Source organism: Crotalus tigris, unplaced genomic scaffold (assembly GCF_016545835.1).
Source record: "Crotalus tigris isolate CLP2741 ecotype Arizona unplaced genomic scaffold, ASM1654583v1 scf7180000017933.3771270, whole genome shotgun sequence".
Lineage (NCBI taxonomy): Eukaryota > Metazoa > Chordata > Lepidosauria > Squamata > Viperidae > Crotalus > Crotalus tigris.
In genome coordinates this window covers 2438525-2461955 of record NW_024096726.1, presented here as the reverse complement: position 1 = coordinate 2461955, position 23431 = coordinate 2438525, and the positions used below count along the sequence as shown (strand labels likewise).

At 37.2% G+C, this 23431-nt stretch overlaps 1 protein-coding gene across 7 annotated transcripts in view; it reads left to right on the top strand.

Moving 5' to 3' along the window:
* The first annotated feature begins 7798 nt into the window (after nt 1-7798).
* ABCC8 (ATP binding cassette subfamily C member 8) overlaps nt 7799-23431 on the top strand; it is a 75089-nt gene continuing 59456 nt past the window's right edge. For 2 of the 7 annotated variants that reach the window (XM_039344636.1, XM_039344634.1), the window contains exons 1-5: nt 7807-10613; nt 13390-13531; nt 15646-15767; nt 21620-21786; nt 22719-22961. In XM_039344636.1, the coding sequence (XP_039200570.1) occupies nt 10466-10613; nt 13390-13531; nt 15646-15767; nt 21620-21786; nt 22719-22961 (822 nt within the window). In that variant the 5' untranslated portion in view covers nt 7807-10465. The other 5 variants (XR_005556858.1, XM_039344639.1, XM_039344635.1 and 2 more) reach the window with 5 other exon arrangements.

Genomic DNA, 23431 nt, shown 5'->3' with positions numbered 1-23431 from the left:
GATTTTTTGTATTTGCAGTTTCATTTAAATTTTGCTGTAAGTGTTATGCTGCCTTTAGTATCCTTTTCTAATTTACTAGTATTTAAAATATTTATGAGTAAGCAGTTACAAAAATGGTAATACCGATTTTGTAAAGATTATGCACCTCCAAACCCTCAGAAGTTTGGTTCATGGCAGTTCCGTTACTTCTACATATATTGACCTTAGTTGTTTGATTTCTTAATTCTTTTTCCCTGGAAGATTTTTTTTGAAGTTTTTAGATTGATTCTTTTCTATATTGAATCGTATGGTTAAATTACTAGGTACCCTAACCTAAAGCAGTGTGACAAGATACCTAAATAAGGATCAAAATTTCTTAAACTTCTTAAAACATTGGTGTGTTTCTTAATTGTGCCCTCAAATGTTTTTGACTGCTTCATATATCAGTAGGGTGAGTGGCCTTTCTCTAATAACTATCAGAATACTATTAAAATTCTAACTGAGAATAAGGCAATATTTTGAAATAAAATATGTATTGCCAAATATATGAACTATTTTGAATTTTAATAGTATTCTGATACCATGCACCCTTTCCATGTAAAAAAAGTCAACTATCAGTTGAACATCTGAGCATCCACAATATGGCCTCAAAATCTGCAAGGTGATGGGTGCAGTGTCACTACATGTAGAAAAGGAGTAGGCTTCTCTCATGACTTGCCATCTTTCAGAACCTCTCCTGCAGACACTGCTGATGACTACCAGTGGCATCCCTGTAGTAGGATAACATTCTCCATTGCACTCAGCTGAGACATAAAGGGTAAGCAGAATAGCAACTCCGCCTCTGTCTTCCAGTACTTTGCCACTACTTCCTGATTCTCAGGAACTTCTGTATGAACTTGCAACCTTATATAATTCCTAGTGGGCACCAGTCACGGAAAAGCCTCCAGGAACAGAAGTTCCCAGATTCAGTTCTTGGTAGTTCAGATGATTCAACTAAAGATCTTTGCCCTATATTTTTAATCCAAACTATAAAATATAGAATATTAGCCTAACAGAGTCATGACAAAGTAATTAGGTATCTTAATTTCTGCATTGGTTCATTCCTAAATTCTGGGCTCATGTTTTCCATAATGCAGTAGATAATAGATAGGAATAATAATATAAAAATTTCCACATGCAAAGGACCACTGAGTTAACCACAACTGGAGGAGTAGCAGGAAGAAGAGAGAAATGCAGTTATATGTGACATATATATATAGAGAGAGAGAGAGCAGAAAAATAGAAAACTTAAAGAACACTGGGACTCATAGTAAACTAACACATGAAACCTTTCTTGATATTATGAACATTCTAAAAGCAATTATGGCACATTTTACGTTCACAGCATTACAAGCATTTACATAGGCTGTTCACATAATGTAGTTAGCAAATTGCCACCATAGTCCTTGATCATGTACTGTTCCTTAGCTAATATAGAGGATTTATTGATAATCCAAATCCAGAGCAGCTGCCAGTGGGTTAATAGAAACTGGAACATATAACTCACGAAGTTTAAATTGTGTTGTGCAAACCAATAATGTAGACGTCAGGCTTACATGACATAATAAACCCCAAAAAATTTTTAAAAAACTTGAAAAGCAAACTTTTTGCATCATATAACCACTGTGCTGCTGTTCGTGTTAGATGTCAGACTAGCACAAGTTATTTCAACGTGAACTATTCTTGTGCAATCAGTCCCTGCCCTTTTTCAGAATATTCCAGTTCAGCATTTGCACCTCCAAACCCTCAGAAGTTTGGTTCATGGCAGTTCCGTTACTTCTACATATATTGGCCTTAGTTGTTTGATTTCTTAATTCTTTTTCCCTGGAAGATTTTTTTTGAAGTTTTTGAGATTGATTCTTTTCTATAAAAGTTGAATTCCTTATATGTTATTAACTAATCCTCTCTCTTCCTGTAAATTAGTGGTATTGTTTTGGCTACATAAAGAGATGTAGCCAAAACAGTACCACGCTTAGGGAAAAAGTTTGTTATTGGTCTATGGGCTTATTTCCTTTGAAGCAATGTTTCAAGTTTCTCAGGATAGTTTATTTAATTTAACCTTTTATTTATTTATTTACTTTTTTAAAAAAGCCTTGACATCTGTATTTGAGACAATAATCTAGAGAAAATCTTTCTCACAATAATTAAAAGGCAGTCATTGTCTCTTAGGAATTTCTTGGCCATGTTAGAAGCATTACACATTTTCCAACATGTCCTCACAAAACTCTGAAAGGAAATGGGAATTGCAAAAAACAGTCAAGAATTATATGCCACTGTAAATGCTAACCAACTTATTTAGACAAGAATTTGATAGATAAAAGGCTACCTTATTAGATTTAGGCAGAAATATAGAAATTGTAAACATATGGACAGGGACATATTTGAGAGTGAGTTTTTAAGTTTTCTGACACCATATTTGCACAGATGTAGGAAAATTTATTGAAATGATCCTGAGATGTTGATTATAACACAGTGTTTAAAATGCCACAGATATATTTGTAAGAATAAACAATCCTAGAAATTCTGCTTGTTTTCCTGTATTATTTAGACAGCTGGATTGTACCACAGAAAAATAGTGTTCACATATTTTATAAATTCTAATTATTCCCAACAAAATCATACTGTCATACAGTAGAAAAGCGATATCCTTAATCACTTTAAAATATGGCTGCTTATCTGAGTGATCCCAGATGGCCTCACAACAATCAATAAAAATTATAGAATTAAAACAGATTACCTCGTCTCTCCCAGTGCCAGACTAGCCAAAATCCTAAGCTTGTATCCAAAGAATCATCAATGGAAAGAGAATGCCTCTTGATGTTATTTTTATACATGTTAACAAACTTCTCATTGTGTGAATGAGAAATATGATAAAAAATGAAGTTGTGAAAATTGGTGCAAAGCAATACACCATTGCTGTTCTAAACAAAATTTATGTGCGCTTAGAGTCATTTTCCTAATGCAAAACCGATTTCATAAAATAATTTCAGTTCTCTAGCAGTTATGCAAACACGTCATAGGGAGAGGAGATGTGCTAAACCGTGTCTGGATTTCAGATTTTTTTTTTTTTACTTTTCTAGTCTTGTCTCTTTTCCAGGATGCAGGTCACTGATCTCATCCTCTCTTAGCTTCAATATATTTTTGTTTACCCATTTCTTAGAGGAAACTGAAGAGAAAAGTTTTTTTCCAAGGTCAGAGAACACCAAGGACCACTCAAAGTTGTTTTTTTTTTCTATGTGAGACAGACCTGACAATTAAACTAACATGATTTGGGGTGGAACAATAAAACAATTTAAATACATAAAAACCTGAAATGAGTTGAGTTTTTATACTTATTTTATTATTATAATGATTTTCTTTCTTTCCTTCCTTGGGATTGGTGATGAGTGCTAAGAAAGTTACATAGCTGAGATAATAAGAGGGCAAATCTATCAGGCTGCTAGCCCCTATCTCTGCTCTGGCTGCATTAGAATGAAATGATTTTTAGGCCAACAATTTTACGCAGAGAATACTTATAGGGCACACCACTCAACCTTTTTTATTTGGACTGTGATTAAAAACTCTGGGCCTAAAAGTGTTAACTAAATTACAAAAGTCATATAAGAGTTACTGGATATTTACCACTATTTATTTAATGTTTCAAAGCTACCTTTAGAGGCCTTATTTAAGTATGCATATGTTTATAAGCTGGTCGTAGGAGTCAGGAATGTAAGTATAACAAACCTATTGGGACTGCATTTTAAAAATAATTCAAAAATACTTTTTTACCTTTTCCAAGCAAGAGATCTCTCTCAGTGCCACAACTATGCAATACAAGCCCTGCTATAAAACACATACAGAAGGGGTGGGGCTTTGATTACATGGTTGTGGCAACATCTTGACTTTTTTGCTCTCACCTTGCATACATCCCTGATTTAGCTATTATTTATCAAAGTTGTGCCTTGTTTTTCAGTTCCACGTAAGCCTAAAAAAAAGATGCCCTCCTTAAGAGCCCTGGTGACATAGTGGTTAGAATGCAAAACTGCAGGCTAATTCTACTGACTGCCGACTGCCAGCAGTTTGGCAGTTTGAGTCTCACCTGCTCAAGGTTGACTCAGCCTTCCATCCTTCCAAGGTCAGTAAAATGAGGATCCAGTTTGTTGGGGGCCATGGGCTAACTCTGTAAACCGCTTAGAGAGGGCATTAAAGTGCTTATTGCTATAGCTATTATGTATATATTTAATGCATTTTAAGATTTTTTTTAAAAAAAATTTATTGAGTACAAAGAAAAAAGGATTAAAAACATTGAACATGGTAAATCGTCTTTAACTGACATCTCGGTCCATGTTGTACATTAATTACATATAATATATCTATATACAAACTATATATTTCTGGTCTCTATCTTATCTCTTTATTTGTGACCTCCGTTTTTTCCCCTCCATCTATAAATTTTATTCCATATTTGATAAAATTCTGTTTCTTCCTGATTTTTTTAATCTTTTAGTTATCCTATCTAGTTCTGCGCAATACATAATTTTCTTTATTAGTACTTCCTCACTCGGTACTTCCATTGCTTTCCACTTTTGAGCAAATAGTATCCTTGCTGCTGTAACCACGTGAATAATTAAATATGTGTCCTCTTTATTTACATTTTTCTCTAGTATTCCTAATAGTAATACTTCAGGTTTGTATAGAATGTTTTGCCTACTCATTTCTATTGCCCATTCCCAGACCATACACCAATACACCTGTGCTTCTCTACATGTCCACCATACATGAAAAAGGTGCCCTTTTCTTTTTTACATTTCCAATTCATAGATAAATATCCTTTATACATTTTGGCTAATCTGGCCAGAGGGAGATGCCATTTGTAAACCATCTTATACAGGTTTTCTTTATATGATGTCGCCAATGTGATTTTATTATTTCGCTCTCATACTTGCTGCCATTGATCCATATTTATATTATATCCTAGATCTATTGCCCATGTCACCATTGTTTCTTTAATCTGCTCCTCATATAGCTTATGTTCCAACAGGTGTTTATAAATATTCTTTATTTGTTTTTTCTCCGGGCCTAGCAGTATTTTATCTAACCCCATATCTTGTCTGTTAATACCCCATTCTTGCTTATCCTTCATGTATCTTGCTTGTATCTAGAGATAAGACCACCACTCCCTGTCTATTCCTTGTTGTTTTAGCTCTTGTTTTTGTTTCAAATAACCTTCTTCTGTCAAGATGTCTTTATATATAATACAAATTGGGATATGTGACTGCCTCCAATGGCAATAGCCAAGTCGGAATCTTTGTGTGATATTGGCGTTTAACTATATTCCAGCTTTTTATTAATACTTGCCGAACCTTATGTCTTAAAAAATATTGGTGGTTTCTGCTTTGCCCCATCCATATGTGAGCATGCCAACCCTGCTGGAGGTCATAACCCTCTAAATGTAAACATCTTTTATTTTCTAAGGTTATCCAGTCTCTAATCCATGTTAGGGCCACTGCTTGGTAATATAGCTCCCAATCTGGGAAACCTAAACTTCCCCTTTCTTTGGCATCCTGTAATGCCTTCAATTTTATTCTTGCCTTCTTATCAAACCACACAAATTCTAAGGTTAATTTATTCAGCTCCTTGAAAAATTTCTTGTCTAATTGAATTGGGATATTCTGAAACAGGAATATCATTTTAGGTAAGATGTTCATTTTCACTGCAGCAATTCTCCCAAGTAATGAAAGATGCATTTTAAGATTGATAAGGCTGCTCAATTCATTGTAATTCTGATTTGTGTACAGCGTGAATACACAATAAATCTAAAAGAATGTATGCATACTCTCTTGCAGAGCAATTTTGTGCCTCCAAATATGTATCAGCACCAAGTCTCCCATCAAGTCAAAACAAGATTAAATATAAATTAGTGACCAAGCACACACCAAAACAACCACAAGGGAGTCCCATTCAAATGGCCTGTAATGTCGGGGAGAAGAGCCAGGTTTTTAGTCAGTTCCTAAAGGTCTGTCATATATTGGGGGTGAGGGGGGAGAGAAACTGCTCTAAAAAACAGAGTAACCACAGAAAAGGTGCACTTCCTAGGTTTCATGACATTTAAAAGAAGGAACCTGGAGTATGTCTTCATTGTGGGAGCATGTGAAATTGGCAGATGTTTTGGGGAGTAGATCAGATCCTATGGCATGGAGGGCTTCAAAGGTAATAAGCACACCTTGAATCACACCCAAAAGTTTACTGGGAGCCAGTGTAGGTCATGGAGTAGCAATATTACCCAAGTCTGAATCCTGAGTGGAAAACATCCAGATAATCTTCTTCCTTCAGTGTCCTCAGAAGCTGGAGACCAACTGCCTTCTTCACCACTTTCCCTTAAAGGGAAGAATGGACAGTAGACAAAAACAGATTTAAGGAATCTACTCTTAAGGGAGCTGCATCTCCCCTTACCACCTCTTTTCTGGTTTCTGTGGACACCTGAAAAAAGTCAGTCTGCTTGAATGAGTAGTAAGGAGATGCATGTGAGGACCAAAACGGTTCCTCCTAATAATTTTTAAAGCATGCACAGTCCTAGAAATTGTAATCATACATACATTTGGGGTACAATCTATTCTGGAAGCCCGTGTTTGAACCTGGAGGCAAAAAATATGCAGGAAGGAACAAAATACAAAACAGGCAAAGAGTCTGGCTGGCAAAAAGCTCCAAATACAAGAAAATATTTTGAAGCAACAGCAAGAGTGAAGACAGCGAGCCAGATTATTAAAAACCTGGATTTTTAAGATGTTACTTGTCTTTTTCATAACCAAGCTAAATGCAAAAACACATGGTAGCAGTGGCACCAAAGGAAAACAAAATAAGCTTAACTTATATTAAGAATGCTGTTGGCTCACATGCCATAAGGTAATCACACTGACGTTGCTCTCCATCTGGACACAATGTGATTCAGCTTTATTTACACCTCCTTGAAATGACAGCAGAAATGAAAAGCAGACCAGAGTCAATATGCAAGCCAAGCTCACTCCCCAACAGACACGGCATCTTTTGTATACATATGCTTCTAAATAAGGTAGTGCAGAAAATTTCCACTGACCCTTGAGTTATCGCATTGCTATCAGAAATCCAGCTCTTTTGCAAGGTCAGTGCCTTTTAATAAGTGAAAACTCTATTCTGTCCAAGCTCTGGAGCTTCCTAGAAATTTTCCACAAGTAAAATGACTATAGTTTGTTCCAGATAATTATTTTCATGTATCCTAATTAAGACCATTAAGTATTTTGTTAGAAGAAAGTTAGGCAATATTCTTGGCATGATAGGAATACCTCAAAACTACAGTATACTTGAAGAATCAGAATAATAACTGAGAAAAATATTTAAGCTGTGTTCCAATATATGTTTTTATAGCAAAAGCAATAGAGCTTAAATTTATATAGCACCCCATATAAGCACTCTCTGGGCAGTTTACTATGTCAGCATATTGCCCCCAACAATCTGGATCCTCATTTTATTGACCTTGGAAGGATGGAAGGCTGAGTCCATCAGAATTGAACTCCAGGCTGTGAGCACTTTAACCACTGCATTACTAGGGCTCTTTATATAGGTTAATTATAATTTTAAAAATACACATATAAAATATTTAAAACAGAAATGATATTATGGTTAAGAAAAATATATTTCAAAAATTCTAAACAGAAAAGGAAATTATTTTCAGAAACATTTTCATCAGCACTGAAAAGCACTGGAGGCCAAGGGGAAATTGTGATTACAAAAAAAATTGCTTTTTTAGGAACAATCCTGCAAAATAAGGTAACATCAGCATGATGCCTCTGTTTTTGCTAATCAGATATCTCCCACTCCAAAAAAGAGTGTCCTGTCTCCAGTTCAACTTGATTTATTCCGTGGCTTCAAAAGAGAACCAAATCTGATCAGCAATCTGATCCTTGGCATCATTTAATAAGTTCACTCTAAGATAGCAATCGACAAAAGTTTTTGTATTTGTTGTGCTTCAAACTAACAAGGTTTGTAAACATCGACATGGTGACATCGTGGAAGTAGTTGAAACCAAACATCTTGGATTTTATTTAGCAGACTTTCAGAGATGATGGCTATGTTTGTTATGGAGAGGGTGGGAAGATGCTTTCTTATGTTTTTTTTTCTTTTCAATTTTTTCTTCCTTTTTATCTGGCACCTTTTTTTTTTTTCTAGTTTGTATTACCTTTCAGTACTGTAATTAAAACTTTTAATAAAATTATCTTTTTAAACAGTTAGTTGGAGCAAGATTGCCATTAAAGTCGACTATACCAAGTCTACCCATAGAATATTTTTGCTATATTGGAAGTGATATAGCTTTATAATTTGACTTTTCCTTCTGTGAATAACAGGCTCTCTGGAAGAAGGAGAAATGATTATGCTGCAACAATATCTGGTCTCCAAGCTCAGAAGCAGATTGTTAGAGCAAAAGGATGGAGAGGTGTGATATAATGTCATAGTATAAAATCTTTTCCATTTCTTTCGTATCTTCACTAGCATAAGCTATTTTATGAATATTGTTCTGCTTAAGGGAACTTAAGAATCTCATGTTTTACTCAGCAGAAATCTCACTTCCTTCAAAAAAAACAATTATGATTTAGATATTTGTATTGGGTGAGAATTAAGATACTGACTGGCATTAATCAAAGAAATCAAAGAAATTAGAAAGTACAGTATGAAGATATTTGTAAGGAGCTGACCTTTGTGCTGAATTTTTTTACCAGATATGCAATCAGATGAATTTGCTAAGATCCAAAACATTTAATCCAAACCTGTAAGGAAGTGGACCTTATTTTTTTAATTTTATTTTAATAGAGTAGTATCATATTCTCATTCATTCTGATTTGAAGAGGGCACTTAAAAGACTAAGAAAGTTGTAGAGCCTGTGCAATCTCAGTATCTTCATGTAACTGAAGTAGTGTTTCTCAGTATCTTCATGTAACTGAAGTAGTGTGTCTCAACCTCAGCAACTTTAAGATGTGTGCACATCGACCCCCAGAATTCTCCAAAGAGAATCCAAACTACCTGGGGAATTCTGAAAAAAAGTCTATACATCTTGTTGAAGATGAGAAACACAGTTTCTCACAGTTTTGAAGATGAGAAACACTGAACTAAAGGAACAAGACTTCGGGTATACAGCAGCTTGTTTAATTTCATCTTGCAAGCTAAGTATTTATACATTAGTTGTCCCTAAAAAAAACCTTGCTGGGGAAACATTTTATGACAACAGAGGTAGGAATATGCAGTGTCAGCTGTCAAGTTAAGCATTGCTAATCTTGGGAGACCAGGAACACCAAGGAGCTGCCATAACTACTGAGAATCTTATCCATGCTTCTCTGGCTTCTGAGTTTTCAGCATTAGCCATACGCTATCAATATCTCCTCAGTTGTTAGGAAAAAAATCATTTGCAAAACAAAAACACAAGATGAAATTTTGAGAAAGGAACATTATGTTACTTCTGTCACATTCTGCATTTTTTTCTGGTTTTTGAAAGACTACCATGTACCTATAGTCTGTATATGTTCTCTGTAGCATTATCTATATTGTTAGAATAGAGTAATTCGTTTTTATTAGTACTTTTAAGTGTAAGATAAATATCACTATCCTCGTTCTCAAGAAAAAATTATCTTAAAAAACCCCGATTACGTAATAAATATGATGGCACTGGAATTTATTGTGCTGTCAATAGTCGTGCCTCAGCTGAGGTGGTGAAAGTGCACGTGAGCGAGTGAATGAGTGAGCCGGTGAGTGGGTCTAGCTGGGCTTCAGTGACACCGGGCCAAATTCCGCCGAAATAATAACAGTTAACAGTTCACTACACTTGGCGCTGTCATTCCTATTTTACTATGCACGCCGCTTCTCCTCTCTGCAAAGCGCGATGTTTTCCCCAGGCAATCGAGGCCAAGGGTCAAGTGTTAATGCCTGTCTACATTAAAACTATTTACAAAAAGAGGACGCGGGCTTTCCCATGCACGGGTGCTTGACCCTAAGAAGAGGAGGGGAGGTCGCTCTTGGGCCAACGTGAGGAAGCGGCTCCTTTAAGTACCGGGCTGCGCCTCCTCTTTCCTTCAGCTGCTCCCGGAGCTGCGGCGAGGCGAGGCGAAGCGAAAGCGCCCGGTCCATTGTTGGAGAAAGCGCAGGCGCGCGCCGCTTTTGCCATCTGGAGCCGTCGCCTGTCCGATCAGCGCATCTCTCCTTTCTGCAGCTCACCTGCTGGGCCCCCGAAAGGCAGGTCCGCGCGCGTCCCGGTAGCAAGTCGCCCAGCGCGCGCACACACACACGTGCTCGCTCTTTCTCCCGAGGAAACGCATCTGGCCGCTTTCCGATGGCTTCCTCCACGCGCGAGTGGGCCGGGCTGGCCGCCGCGTCCCTCAAGTAAAGGTGCGAGAAGAGCGCCGCCACCGCCGCCGCCGTCGCTTCCTCCTCCTCCTCCTCTTCCACCATGCCGTTGGCTTTCTGTGGCAGCGGGCACAACTCGTCTGCTTACAAGGTGACCGACGGGGTGCTCAACAACGGCTGTTTCGTGGACGCCCTGAACGTGGTCCCCCATGTTTTCCTGCTTTTCATCACGTTCCCCATTCTCTTCATAGGTGAGTGCAGCTCTGGGAGGGGGGAGGGAGGGAGCGGGTGTGGGTGTGCGCACAAATGCTTTCTTAGCGCCTGTTTTTCCCGCCGTTTGCAGCGCCCACATTCCCCACTTCCCAATCTGGGTCACTTCTGGGTCACCTTTCTTGGCGTCGCCCATCTCCAGCTGGGCTCAGGAAGCAGGAGGAGCGGCTGCTTAATTCGCAGAGCTCCAAGGCACGGGCGAATTGAAGTAAGCGAACCCCTGAGGGCTAAACGAAGCTGACCTGCTTTCTTAACAAAAAAGTGATTCTCTCTCTCTCTCTCTCTCTCTCTCTCTCTCTCTCTCTCTCTCTCTCTCTCTCTCTCTCTCTCACACACACACACACACACACACACACACACATACACGCCAACTGGGCTTTTTTTTCCTTTGAAGAAGAACAAAACGTTTCGTTTCTCATCCAAACGTTTTCTTCTTCCTCAAGGAAAAAAAAACAGCCCAGTTGCCTTTTGAGGAAGAAAAAAGCCAACACTTCTGAGACAAGTGTGACCTAGATTACTGAGAATTTCCACAGACTTGCTTTCTTTTTTCACTTTTCTCCTCTTCACCGAGCAATTCTTCTTCTTTGGCCGCCAATGGCGTGGACAGGATGTGGGTCCCATCCAGTCTTTCCCTGGATCTCCAATAGGTTTAGTGGAATCAACTGTTCTTTGCAAATACTGCAAGCGTTGTCCGGTACTATAAATGGAATGTTATGACTCGCAGTGTGAAATGAAACCGAGCACAAGGTTATGGTGCCTTTTAAAGAAGAGTATCCCAAACATATAAGCAGAGAAAAATAACAGAAAATAAGCTCACTGTAATGAATATATGAGAATATATTCCTCATTATGTGAGAGATGATAGGATTTTCAGGTGATAATTGCCCTCTTCTATTTTCCCACCTCTTCCAACACTGTGTGCATGTGTGTGTTTGTGTGTTGTGGGGGGAGGAGCATATGGATAGCGTACAGTTTTAATTAGTAACGAGTTTTCTATTTGAAGACAGATTTTCCTTAGCATTTCTTAGTTTTAAACTTTTCTTACAGGTATCCAAAGTTTTTTTGGGTAGATAGGCTGCTATATAAATTTGTTTAATAAATACAATAAAATTAAACATTTTCACAATCAGTACAGTAATCATTTTTGCTATGTGACAAAATGATCCAGGGAAGTCCTTGAAGTGTTAGAACTTTTAATAAAATACTTTGAATTAGATCCTAAGCTAATGAATCCATAACTGACAAATTATTTTGACAAGATGTATTTTTCAGTGTTTTTTTAGACAAAAACAACAGTAGAATCTATATATGAGACATATACATATGAATCATAAAAAGCACCAATGCTAACTTTCTTTGATGTTGTGTTTTTCCCCCTTAGTGGTTCACAGATAGCGGTATTTTCTTGTTTGCAAAGAAAGTGCAAAGCAAGATAATCATGATGTATGCAATAGTGGCGAATAATCACGATAATCATGATGTATGTTATTTTAATCTGCCAAACAAGAGCTTTCTGGATGAATTACAAAACAATTAACAGTTTCAAAAGGAAATATGAATATAAAGAAAGGCACTATTCACAGTGATGCTGAACCTAGCCTTCCTGAACTTATTAGTGGTTAAGGCACAAGGCTAGAAAGCAGGAAACCATGAGTTCAAATTCCATCTTATTAGCCATGAAAGCCAGCTGGGTGACTTTGGACCAGCACTCTCTCTCTCTCAGCCCAACTCACCTCACAGGATTGTTGTTGTAGAGCAGACATGTTAAACCCGCGACGTCACGTGACATTGCACAACATATCGGGACAGTTTTGCCATTGCCAGCAATGGGGTGGGTATAGCTTCTGCATGACGCGTCCCGCCTGCGGGCTGGCAGTTTGTAGAGAGTATTGTGTGTGTTCATGACCTTGAATTATTTATAAAAATAATTTAGGGTATAAATAAGGAAAATAAAGAAATAACATTTTAAAATGTGCAGAAAACAGTGTGACCATTTCCCATATATCCTTCATAGAGTTTATAATCATCATCACCCACAGTTTTATTCTTACAGTTATTCTGTAAGAAATGCATATTTATTTATTTATTTATTTATTTATTTTAGAACATTTATATAGCCGCCTACTCACTCACAGCAGCTCTAGGTGGCTTACAAACAGCTAAAAAGCACAAAATAGAAAAAAATAAAGATTAAAAAAAACAATAAGCTCCCACAACAGCACACAATTAAATAAGCCATCTGATGGGCTTCTTTACACTCTGGGTTCCCCAGACCAACTGGCAAAACCTAGGAAGTCCAACATTCTAATTCACCATTGTTGCTGGTTGAATTCCTGACTGTTAGGAGCTTAAATATATTTTCTTTATTCTCATTAGACAAACTAAATCCAAATGGTTAGTTTCTCAATCTATAGGATGAGCTACTTTCAGAAGTTCTATGATTATTTTGAATTACTAGCCTAACTACAGCCCAACAGAGATGGATCTTTGATTCCATCTGTGTCATACTACACTCTTAATGCAATTAGGTGGGTTGGTTTTTTTTCCCCTACAAATGAAGTATCAGTGCCAAAGCTTGTCGTTAATCAAGTATTTCTCATTTCTGTGTTTTTTAAATCTCTTTTAATTTGTTATCTAAAAAACTCCCAGAATTGATCAATATTTTTTCCCCAGTTTAGAATAGTTAGGTCAGGAAACTAGATTTGTTGTTTGCACAAAAATGTTAAAGTAATAATGATTATTTGCTTTTTATATTAGGATGGGGAAGTCAAAGTTCCAAAGTTCATATCCATCATAGCACTTGGCTTCATTTTCCTGGTCATAATTTACGGTGGATTTTGACTTTTATCCTTTTGTTTGTGCTGGTCTGTGAAATAGCTGAAGGGATTGTGTCAGATGGGTAAGAATGCACTATATATATCTCTCTCTCTATATATATATATATATATTCTAACATAACTTGCTGAACTGTTTTGCTTGTTAGGAACTGAATCTTAAGTTCATGGTGATTAGCTTGTGACATGTATTCCAAAAAAAATAAATAATAATAACTGATATTGCATATATATATATGCACAATTGTTTTTAATTAGCTAGATGATTTTATTTTGTTTGTCACTTTGTTGTGAATATATTTTCTACACTGTATTTTCTGCACTCTATGATTCCCATACCTATAAAGGTTCAAAATATCCAAAACGGGGAGGGGGAATGCACTGTTCTCAAAATGTATAAATGTATAAACTATTTAAAAAGAGGTTTTTTCCCCAATAAGAATATTTAGGACCTTCAACCTACAATGCTGATCACTTTAAAATATATGATGAGACTACACTGTTAGAAAGGCAAAGGTTACCTACATTTTTTATTGTAATGCTGAAGAAACAGACACTTGTTATTCCAGGAATATATAAGTAACGTTATTTTATTTAATAAAATGTGTTAATTTGCAAAGGTGCTACCAGACTCTGATTATGGACTATCGTAGACTAACATGGCTCTCTTCTGGTAATTATTATGTATTGATGAGTCTCCTAAAGAATCCTTCCCTCCATGTTAGGAGCAAGGGGATGTATTTTTACTAAAGATTTCTTCCAATGGTAGTGTTTTCACACCGTATATCACACTATGCTGAAGGGATTCCACCTGAAGTGATATCTAGCTAGTTTGGTCTGGTTTGCATAAACTGATTTTACTGATTTTCTAAATTATAATTTATCTGTTTGTAATTCTGCACTAAAACTGAATAAAACACCTTTTTATTTACTGTTGTAAAGCATACAATTAAAGATGGGAAGTGCATAAGCCAATGGGAAGATTATTTAATAATAGCAGAAAGATTTATTTAGAGTTACATCTGAACAACTTGTTTCCTAATTTCCCCCAATATCTAAGAGCAGTTTGGGAAAGCAGGACTTACAGAAAAAAGGGGGGAGTCCCATTACATAAAACTCCATTCTTTTCATCGAATGAATGTTTAGTTAAGACTGGAGCCAAGATCTACAGTAATCCCAAACCCTTATCTTGTATTTACTATTACTTAGGAATAATAGTATGCACATATATCTCAGGAGTGAAATGTGGAAAGGAGGACTATGATTTTTTTTAATAGTTCAAATATCTATCAGCTTTGAAAGATGAAGCATTTTCTCTTTGTAACAGTCTATTTGGCTATAGAAGCTTAGGACTTGTACACCATGTGAGAAGATCACATTCAAAAAGTGGGTAAGGCCAATGGCCAATCTGGAATGAGTTTCAAAGGTTAGAAAGTGGGCTGAATTTCTTACGCTTATTGTTCCCAAAACTCAGAAATGCATCCTAGCATTGATGATGTTACCTAGTTTGAGTAATAAAATATCTGCAAAAAAACAAACAAGCTCAGAGAGCACCAAGGACCTCTCAAACTCAGAAATATAACAAAAGGACTATATTTGGGCCCTAGTGGGAGATCTGAGGTTCACAAACAAGACATTAATGGGCAACTTATGATCTTTAGACTAAAATTTTTTACCACCCACTCCTTTTTTAAAATAGCCTTCTTGGAAGTGAGTTTAATTTCTGATGAATTATTCCCCATGGCCATGTAATTTTCTTGGTAGCAGTATGGAAATAGTACATTCATCCACAGTTTTGAGATGTTGTTGTTTCTTGCAATCTTCCATTCAAATAATAATTGGGTAGTCCCATTTAGCTTCTAAACCCAGATGAAGTCACCCAGATGTTCTCAGTTGCTGTATGTATTTAATATACCTCATAACAGTACAAATACAAGCATATCATTTCCTCTTTTTTTGTATCATTGTCCTGAATAATGAAGGGAAAAAGTGGGCCTATATAATATTGTTTATCTTAGATTTATCTTAGATACTATAACTCTGATACATTTCCTTATGTCTGCATATGAAAATGCTCCATCTGGAGAGAGTTGGAAGTGCATGAATTCTTTATGTATGCATATTAACACTTCTCTTTGAAAGAATGAATCTACTTATTAATACGTTTCATTTTACTTAGGATTTCAAAATCTGGTCATTTACACCTATACATGCCACCAGGGATGGCATTTTTGGCAGCCATCACATCCATTGTTTATTATCACAACATTGAAACATCCAATTTTCCAAAATTATTAATAGGTATGTATCACCTATAAGGAATGTGGGTGGCAAGCTTGGGAACATAATGCTTGATTAGATAAGCTTTCAGATCTTCATATATTCTTATGAAATTGCCTGTATTATAGATAAAAATACATAGGATTTTAGTTACTTCAAAACAGTTTTAGAGGAAATGTGACACTGCAATGCCATATTACAAGAATTTAGAATAGTTTCCTAGTTTTCCGAGAAATGTTCTTCTCTCCCTAATTTAATCGAAAGTAAGAGTTTATTTTTACAAGACATCATTCCCTAACATGTCCAATATTTCCCATAGTTTTCCTGTAATATAGTTGTGATGTTAAAGTATGATTTACTAAGTTTATGCATCTGCATTTTATGTTAATAGTGCTGTATGCTATTTATTTATTATTGCCATTTCAATGAATTCTAGGCAGTGTACAAGATAATTTATAACAAAAGCAATAGTTTATATATTTTCACTGTTATATAGTTTATATATTTTTAAATATATATAGTTTATATATTTTCACTGTTACATAAAGCACTCTTTTCAACAGTGAGAGCATATAGTTATCTAAATTTCATGTGTTATTTGTTATATCTTGGAATAAAAAAGATAAAGATTTCATTAGCCATAAATGTATCAGGGAACCTCCTAACAACATTATGAACCTGTCAATGAAGTTCCTCAGATTCTCTCAAAATTCCTGTTGTTTGTTTTAGGGTTTTTTTTAAACATAATATTATATTGCTGTTTGATTTTATCCTTTATCTTCTCAAAATGAGATTTTTTGAGACACTATTAAAAATAGTGTCATTTTTTAAAATAATAATAATATATTAAATCTACCTATATATTCAACAGAAGATTTTGATTATACTGCAGCCCAAATATGCAATATAAAATACATTTGGATTAATAACCTGCTGTTTATTTATTGTAATGAAAATAATAAAAAAGAGGTAAGCAATACCCTGCTATTAATTCACAATCCAATTGTGATGAATAACACACATTTCTTAATATGGACTATATTAGATGAAAACAAGTAAAATGGATTATATCAAAATTATATCTATGGTTTATCTATTTTCAGAAAACTACAGTTTTGTTCTGTCTCAAAAAAGATATACTATAGAAAAGGTGAAAGAGGTAACTAAATAATCAAAAAGCAGGACATACACATACAGATACATAAAAGACATACATCACATATATGGAGAAAGCAAATCCAAAAAGTAAAGTAAAGTCAGAATAAATGTCCTGTAACTTTTAATTTAGATGTACTTAGCAAAAGATCTTGTAGCAATGGATGGAATACACAAGATTTACCACTAGGTAGCTTTAAAATGCTTTCAAAAATGCTTCACAAATTCAAAAGTGGATCGATTCCTTAAAGTTATCTCAACTATCTCACTGACTTCTAGTCAAACTTCTGCCTCTTACAGTTTACTATTCTTTGGGGAAAGAATTTAAAGTTAGCACTATTAAGTTAAATATTTATGGAGTAGAATTATTTTGGATTCAGTCATAACAGTCTGACTCAGTCTGGTAGTTATCAATAATGAATACATGGTGGAACAAATTGAGAATTTGTTTACTATTTCAGTTTCTACGACTCTAAGTAGCTGACCAAGATTAAAATCTACAATATAATAAATTAAAATGAAAAAAAGTAGTAAAGCCATGGGAGGAACACAACAATTAAAGAACAAACAATGTTGCCAGGTCTAGAACACCTGTAGTTTCTGAGTGCCCTTTTCAAGGGAAACCCCATGTAGAATGCAATGAAGTGCTCTAACTAAGGTGTGAGTGACTATGAGTAAGGTCTCTCACTCCAGAAAAGGACACAATTGGCAGACCAGATGATTCTGTACAAAGGCTTTTCTGGGCATAATTACTGCTGTACACACTTTGAGGAGAGCTGTGAGTGCATGAAAAAAAATCCATTATCTCTCTGGGGAAATGTAATCTCTTCTAGAGGTAAAGTTGGGATCTCCCCAGAACAGGATTATTGATGAATACACTTGCTAGAATTGAGCTTCCCTTCATTTCTACACATCCATCTGGAGTTCAACTCCAAGTGGCTCCAAATGACTTTATCCAACAGATGCCTTGAATAGTTCTCACAGTTTTCACAGTGGCCTTGTAGAGTTCTTGAATAGCAATTAGCAGATACAATCGGAATAAAAAAAATAGGTAAAGATAGGTACATTTTCTTGCTCTGGTGGAGAGGCTTGCTGTGCCTTTTTAGGATTGATCCTTCACCCTTGGTCTCACTTAGCTCTCAGCTCTCTCCAAATACCTGTAACACATGCAGTTGTCATACCTTGGTAAACCATTTCAGCAGATGGGACAAACCAGGGAGAATAGCCAACTTCAATTTGTCTCTCCCAGTGTGCATAGTCTGGCCTGGAAAACTGAGGAGACGAGGCTGATCAATGATCAAGAAGACAGGCCCTGCAGGTTTTGTAGAGCACTAAGAGCGCAAGAAGACACTTAGACATCTTGATCATCCACTGCAGCAGGAGAGATCATCAGCCTCTCCTTTTTGTACCATTGGATTAAAGTCTCTTCTACTGAGAGAATGGGGCTACCCCTGTACAAAGAAATTGACTTCAGAATCAGCAAGGACAGTTAGGCTATGGGGCATCTGTGTGCTCAACCAACACAATGCCCATATTTCCACAAAGCTGAAAGTCAACAGAACTGTGGTTATCCATTCTCTTCTATATGGATGTGAATCCTGAACTTTGTATCAACGACACATCAAACAACTGGAGCAATTTCTCATTCATACTCTCCACTCCATCCTTCACATTCATTGGCAAGACCATATCTCCAACATGAAGGTCTTGGACCATGTAAAGTCCAACAGTATTGATTCCCTGAGAGTTCAGAAATGGTAGATGGGACACATTATTAGACTGGATAACCACCATATGCTTTGCTAGCTGCTCTATGGTATATTGGAAACTGGGAAAAGATCTAAAGGATGTCCATGCAAGCACAACAAAGATGCTGTGAAGGACATCCTATACCATTGTGACTCCAGCCAAGGAAATTAGAGCTGCAATTGCTGAGAGAGCCCACTAGCGATCTCTGTACTACCGTGTTTCCCCAAAAGTAAGACCTACCCTGAAAATAAACCCTAGCTTGATTTTTGGGGGTGGGCCTAATATAAACCTACCCCTAAAATAAGCCCTAATTTTAGGCACATGCCTAAAAATCAAGCTAGGTTGGGGATTGGAGCTTACCATTACAGCCAGGCCTCCCATCAATTTACCCTTGCTTTGCCAGCCCATAGCTTGGTTATCGTCTGTACAGACCTTCTGGAAAGGCCTCTGACTATGAAATGCAGGCCAGAGCTCCATTCTCAGCTGCTGAATGAAACTGCTCCTTTGGCCGCAGAAGAAGTGGGCTGGCTAGGTGTGGCTGTCAGTGCCGGAGGTGAGTGGAAAAGACAACCCCTCCAAAAAATAAGAGGCCTGGTGACTCTTTTGGAGGCAAAAAAAAAAAAATAAGACTGGGACTTATTTTGGGGGAAACATGGTAGGAAGCCTCCACCAGCTTTGAAGACAGATGCCACCAAAACCTGATAACTGCTTGAATAACAGCTTACTTGGGAAAGTTAACATGATATTTGGAGAAAGGCTGGACTAAAATTTACTGTTTTTATTATGTTGGTATATATCAGTGGTTCTCAATCTGTGGGTCGCGACCCTTTTGGGGTCGCCTAAGACCATCAGAAAACACATATTTCTGATGGTCTTAGGAACCGAGACACTAGTGAAAATTTCTGCTCAAGGCTAGCTCTGCCAGCCAGCTCGGGCAGACAGGAAAGCAGCCGCCTCAGCAGCATGGCAGGGCTGTGCTATCCATTGCAGAGCAGCTACTGCCGAGTCGCCACGGCTTGAACCTCCTGCTCGGCGTCTTTCAGGTCCTCTTGCCTGGCTTCCGTCTGGGAGAAGCTCAGGGCCAAGGTAAAAAAAAAAAAAGCCTGGCGAAATACTCCCGAAAGGTAGCATTGATTTGTAACGGGAGGTGAAGGGGGCGGGTGGGTGGGTGGGAGTCGACCAGAAGGGAACCAGGTCTGATAAGGGTGAAAGTTGAGTGAGGTTTTCCCCCTCGCCCCTCTCTCCGCCTCCCTTTGTGCAGCGGTGTCTCTGGCCTTCCCAGTCGCTGAGAAAGGGGAAAAAAAGAGCCGTGAGTGAGTTCTCCTTTCTGCCTCATTGCTGAAAGCTTTTTTTTTAAATGACCTTTTTAAATGAGTTTAGAACTCCTCGGGGCTTGTTTGCACGAGCTTGTGGCAGATCAGTAAATAAAGGGGTGGGGGAGCCAAACGGTCCAAGGCGTTTGCACCTGAACGCGTGGACGCTGCTTTCATGACTTGCCACCACCACCCCCTCTTTTCCCACCCTGCTTGGGCAATGCGCTACTACTGCTGCTGCTGGCTGAGCTGAGCTGTGGCGCTGAGCCGATCCCCACGCCTCCTGGTTGCCCGGCCGTGCTCTGCCCCCAGCCACCCTCCGCGTCATGCTGGAGCCTCCCCCGCGCTGCCCGGCCTGGCTCCCTCGCCGTCAGAGGGCATCTGTGTATGTCTCCAGACCTTACTTACCTCCGCGCGGCTTCCAAGGCCCCGGAGGTGCCGCCGCTTGGCTCTCTGCCAGACTACCATCCCCAGCAGCCCTAAAAAGCACTGTGGAAGAGTGGGGAATGCTGGGAGTTGCAGTTCATCACCATCTGGAAAAACATGACTCTCCAAAGATCGATCAATCCTTCCTTCCTTCCTTCCATCCATCCATCTCCTTCCTTTCCCCTTCAATCTCTCCTTCCTTCCTTCCTTTCCCCCTCAATCTCCTTCCTTCTCCATCTCTTTCCTTTCCCCTTCAATCTTCCTTCCTTCCTTCCATCTCCATCTCCATCCCTTCCCCTTCAATCTCTCTCTCTCCTTCCTTCCTTCCCCCTTTAATCTCCTTCCTTCTCCATCTCCTTCCTTTCCCCTTCAATCTTCCTTCCTTCCTTCCATCCATCTCCATCCCTTCCACCTCAATCTCTTTCTCCTTCCTTCCTTCTTTTCCCCTTCAATCTCCTTCCTTCTCCATCTCCTTCCTTTCCCCTTCAATCTTCCTTCCTTCCTCTTCCCTCCTTCCCAACATTTTTGAGCAAGGAAGAGTAAGCTTCTCCAACAAGCATTGCTATATTGTTTTTGTGATTAATCACTATGCTGTAATTATGTTCAATCCGTAACAATGAAAATACATCCTGCATATCAGATATTTACATTAATATTCATAACAGTAGCAAAATTACAGTTATGAAGTAGCAACAAAAATAATTTTATAGTTGGGGGTCACCACAACATGAGGAGCTGTATTAAAGGGTCGCAGCATTAGGAAGGTTGAGAACCACTGGTATATATGGCAATAGAAGATGCGTATTTTATGCTAATTTATAGAAGTTGAACCATGCCAAACCATGGTTGACTATGGGTTAAGCAGAAGAAAATAAAACTCATTAATAAGCATTGTAATTAATCTGGTTTAATTAAGCAATCTGGGTTTAATTAATTTTATTTTTAATTTTTTTGCTTAATTTGCTTAAAAATAATTATTTTTCCTAACAAACAATAAAAATTCTGATATTCTAAATAGCATATCTGAAAATTTCCAGAATAATTTATATTCAGGTTCATTCTAAGAAAAGGGGTAGATACACTTGGTTAACAATGCAGGTTTTCTAGTAACCATAGTAACCTAATTTATTTATATCTATCTTTGGAGTGTAGATCCTTTTTTAAATAATATAATTGTGTTTGTCTTCAGTAATTATCAGCATCTCAAGTACCATTCTTTATTTTCAACAGCCTTGCTGTTCTATTGGACTTTGGCTTTTATAACCAAAACTATCAAGTTTGTCAAGTTTTGTGATAATAATATTGGACCACGCCAGCTTCGATTCTGCCTAACAGCACTCTTGGTTGTACTTTATGGAATGCTGCTAATTGTAGAAATTAACGTAATCCGAGTGAGGGTAAGATTTAATTGTATATGCATGATAACTCAGGGAAGAAGAACAGGAGAGAAAACTAAAGAGTTGGGTTATTTCTACTTTGGCTTTATGTTCGGCCAGAACTTTAGCCAGCTGAAATCATTTTGAGGCAAGATTTATAAAATTAGCTTGTTCCATAAGATGGTGCCAAACATCCTGGCACTCATTCATCAAAAATACATCTAGAATTAGGTTAGATAAATGATTCATATTAATGAGAATTAATGCTGTTCATCATCAGTTACTTCCAGAACAATTCCATAGTTCAGAAGCTCTATGAATACTTTCCTGAGATTTTCATATACCTATTTTCTTAAGTGGAAAAATAGAATGTCATGTAATATCCAACTAGTTATATTTAAATTGTATCTTTTTATGGCTTCTGAGGAAGGTGTGTTTTGGGTTGGCAAGTTATTGTTGGAAGCTATGTAAGCCTAGCCTTAAATCAGTTTATTTATTATTCATATTATTTCAGAATAGGAGGAAAAATGCTTACATTTCTCTCTTCTTCCACATATTAATCTCACTACAATAGAAATTATAATTAAATACTCTGGAATTATTGGAATTTAAAGATGCTTATCTATTAAAATTGAGCTTAACTTTTGACTGCTGGGTTGAAAAGCATCTAACAGAAACATAGCTCTAATCAGACAAATATTTACCGTTTTCTAAGTCATGAAACTATTGTAAATTAATTCTAGCGATTATGTTTTTGAAAAATATTTTATATTGTAAAAATAGTTTAGCTAAAGCATTCTTTTTTTAATTTCATATCACTTTGGTTTGAGAAATGCAAACTCTAAAATTCATGATTATTTGGTCGTCTTGAACAGGGAAATAATTACAGGACAATGGTAATTTTATCTGCTTACGCATTAATTTTCTATTCTTTTTGACTTTACAAAACTTAGAGATATATTTTCTTCAAAAAAACCAAAGAGGTAAAACCTCCTGAGGATCTTCAGGACCTTGGAGTCAGATTCCTGCAACCTTTTGTGAATCTCCTATCCAAAGGAACATATTGGTGGATGAATACTTTTATTAAAACTGCCCACAAAAAGCCCATAGATTTGAAAGCTATAGGCAAACTGCCTATTGCAATGAGAGCTTTGACCAACTACATGCGCCTTAATGAGGCTTTTCAAGCACAAAAGGTACGACTGCAAAACAAACAGAATACAGTATAAAGAGGATGTTCTCTTTTTAAAACCGACCGAGACTTTTATACACCTGTGAATGTCATCTGGAAAAAAAAACAGTTTGAAGATTTCTTTGTTGACAATTGATTAGCAGGTATGTCAATATTTAAAATCAAACTTGGCCCACAGTGTGGAGTTCAATCCTGATGGGGCTCAAAGTTGACTCAGCCTTCCATCCTCCCAAGGACGATAAAATGAGGATCCAGATTGTTGGGGTCAATAGGCTGACTCTGTAAACCATTTAGAGAGGGTTGTAAAAGCACTGTGGAGCGGTATACAAGTCTAAGTGCTATTGCTATAGTAATACAAAATAAAGTAATTATGAGTTAATTGTTAGGCACAGCTAGATCTATAATTTAATGGTAACATGGCTTGGGATGGTAACTTTAACTCTTGGCCCCTTTTTCCATGGCCAACAAAAGAAA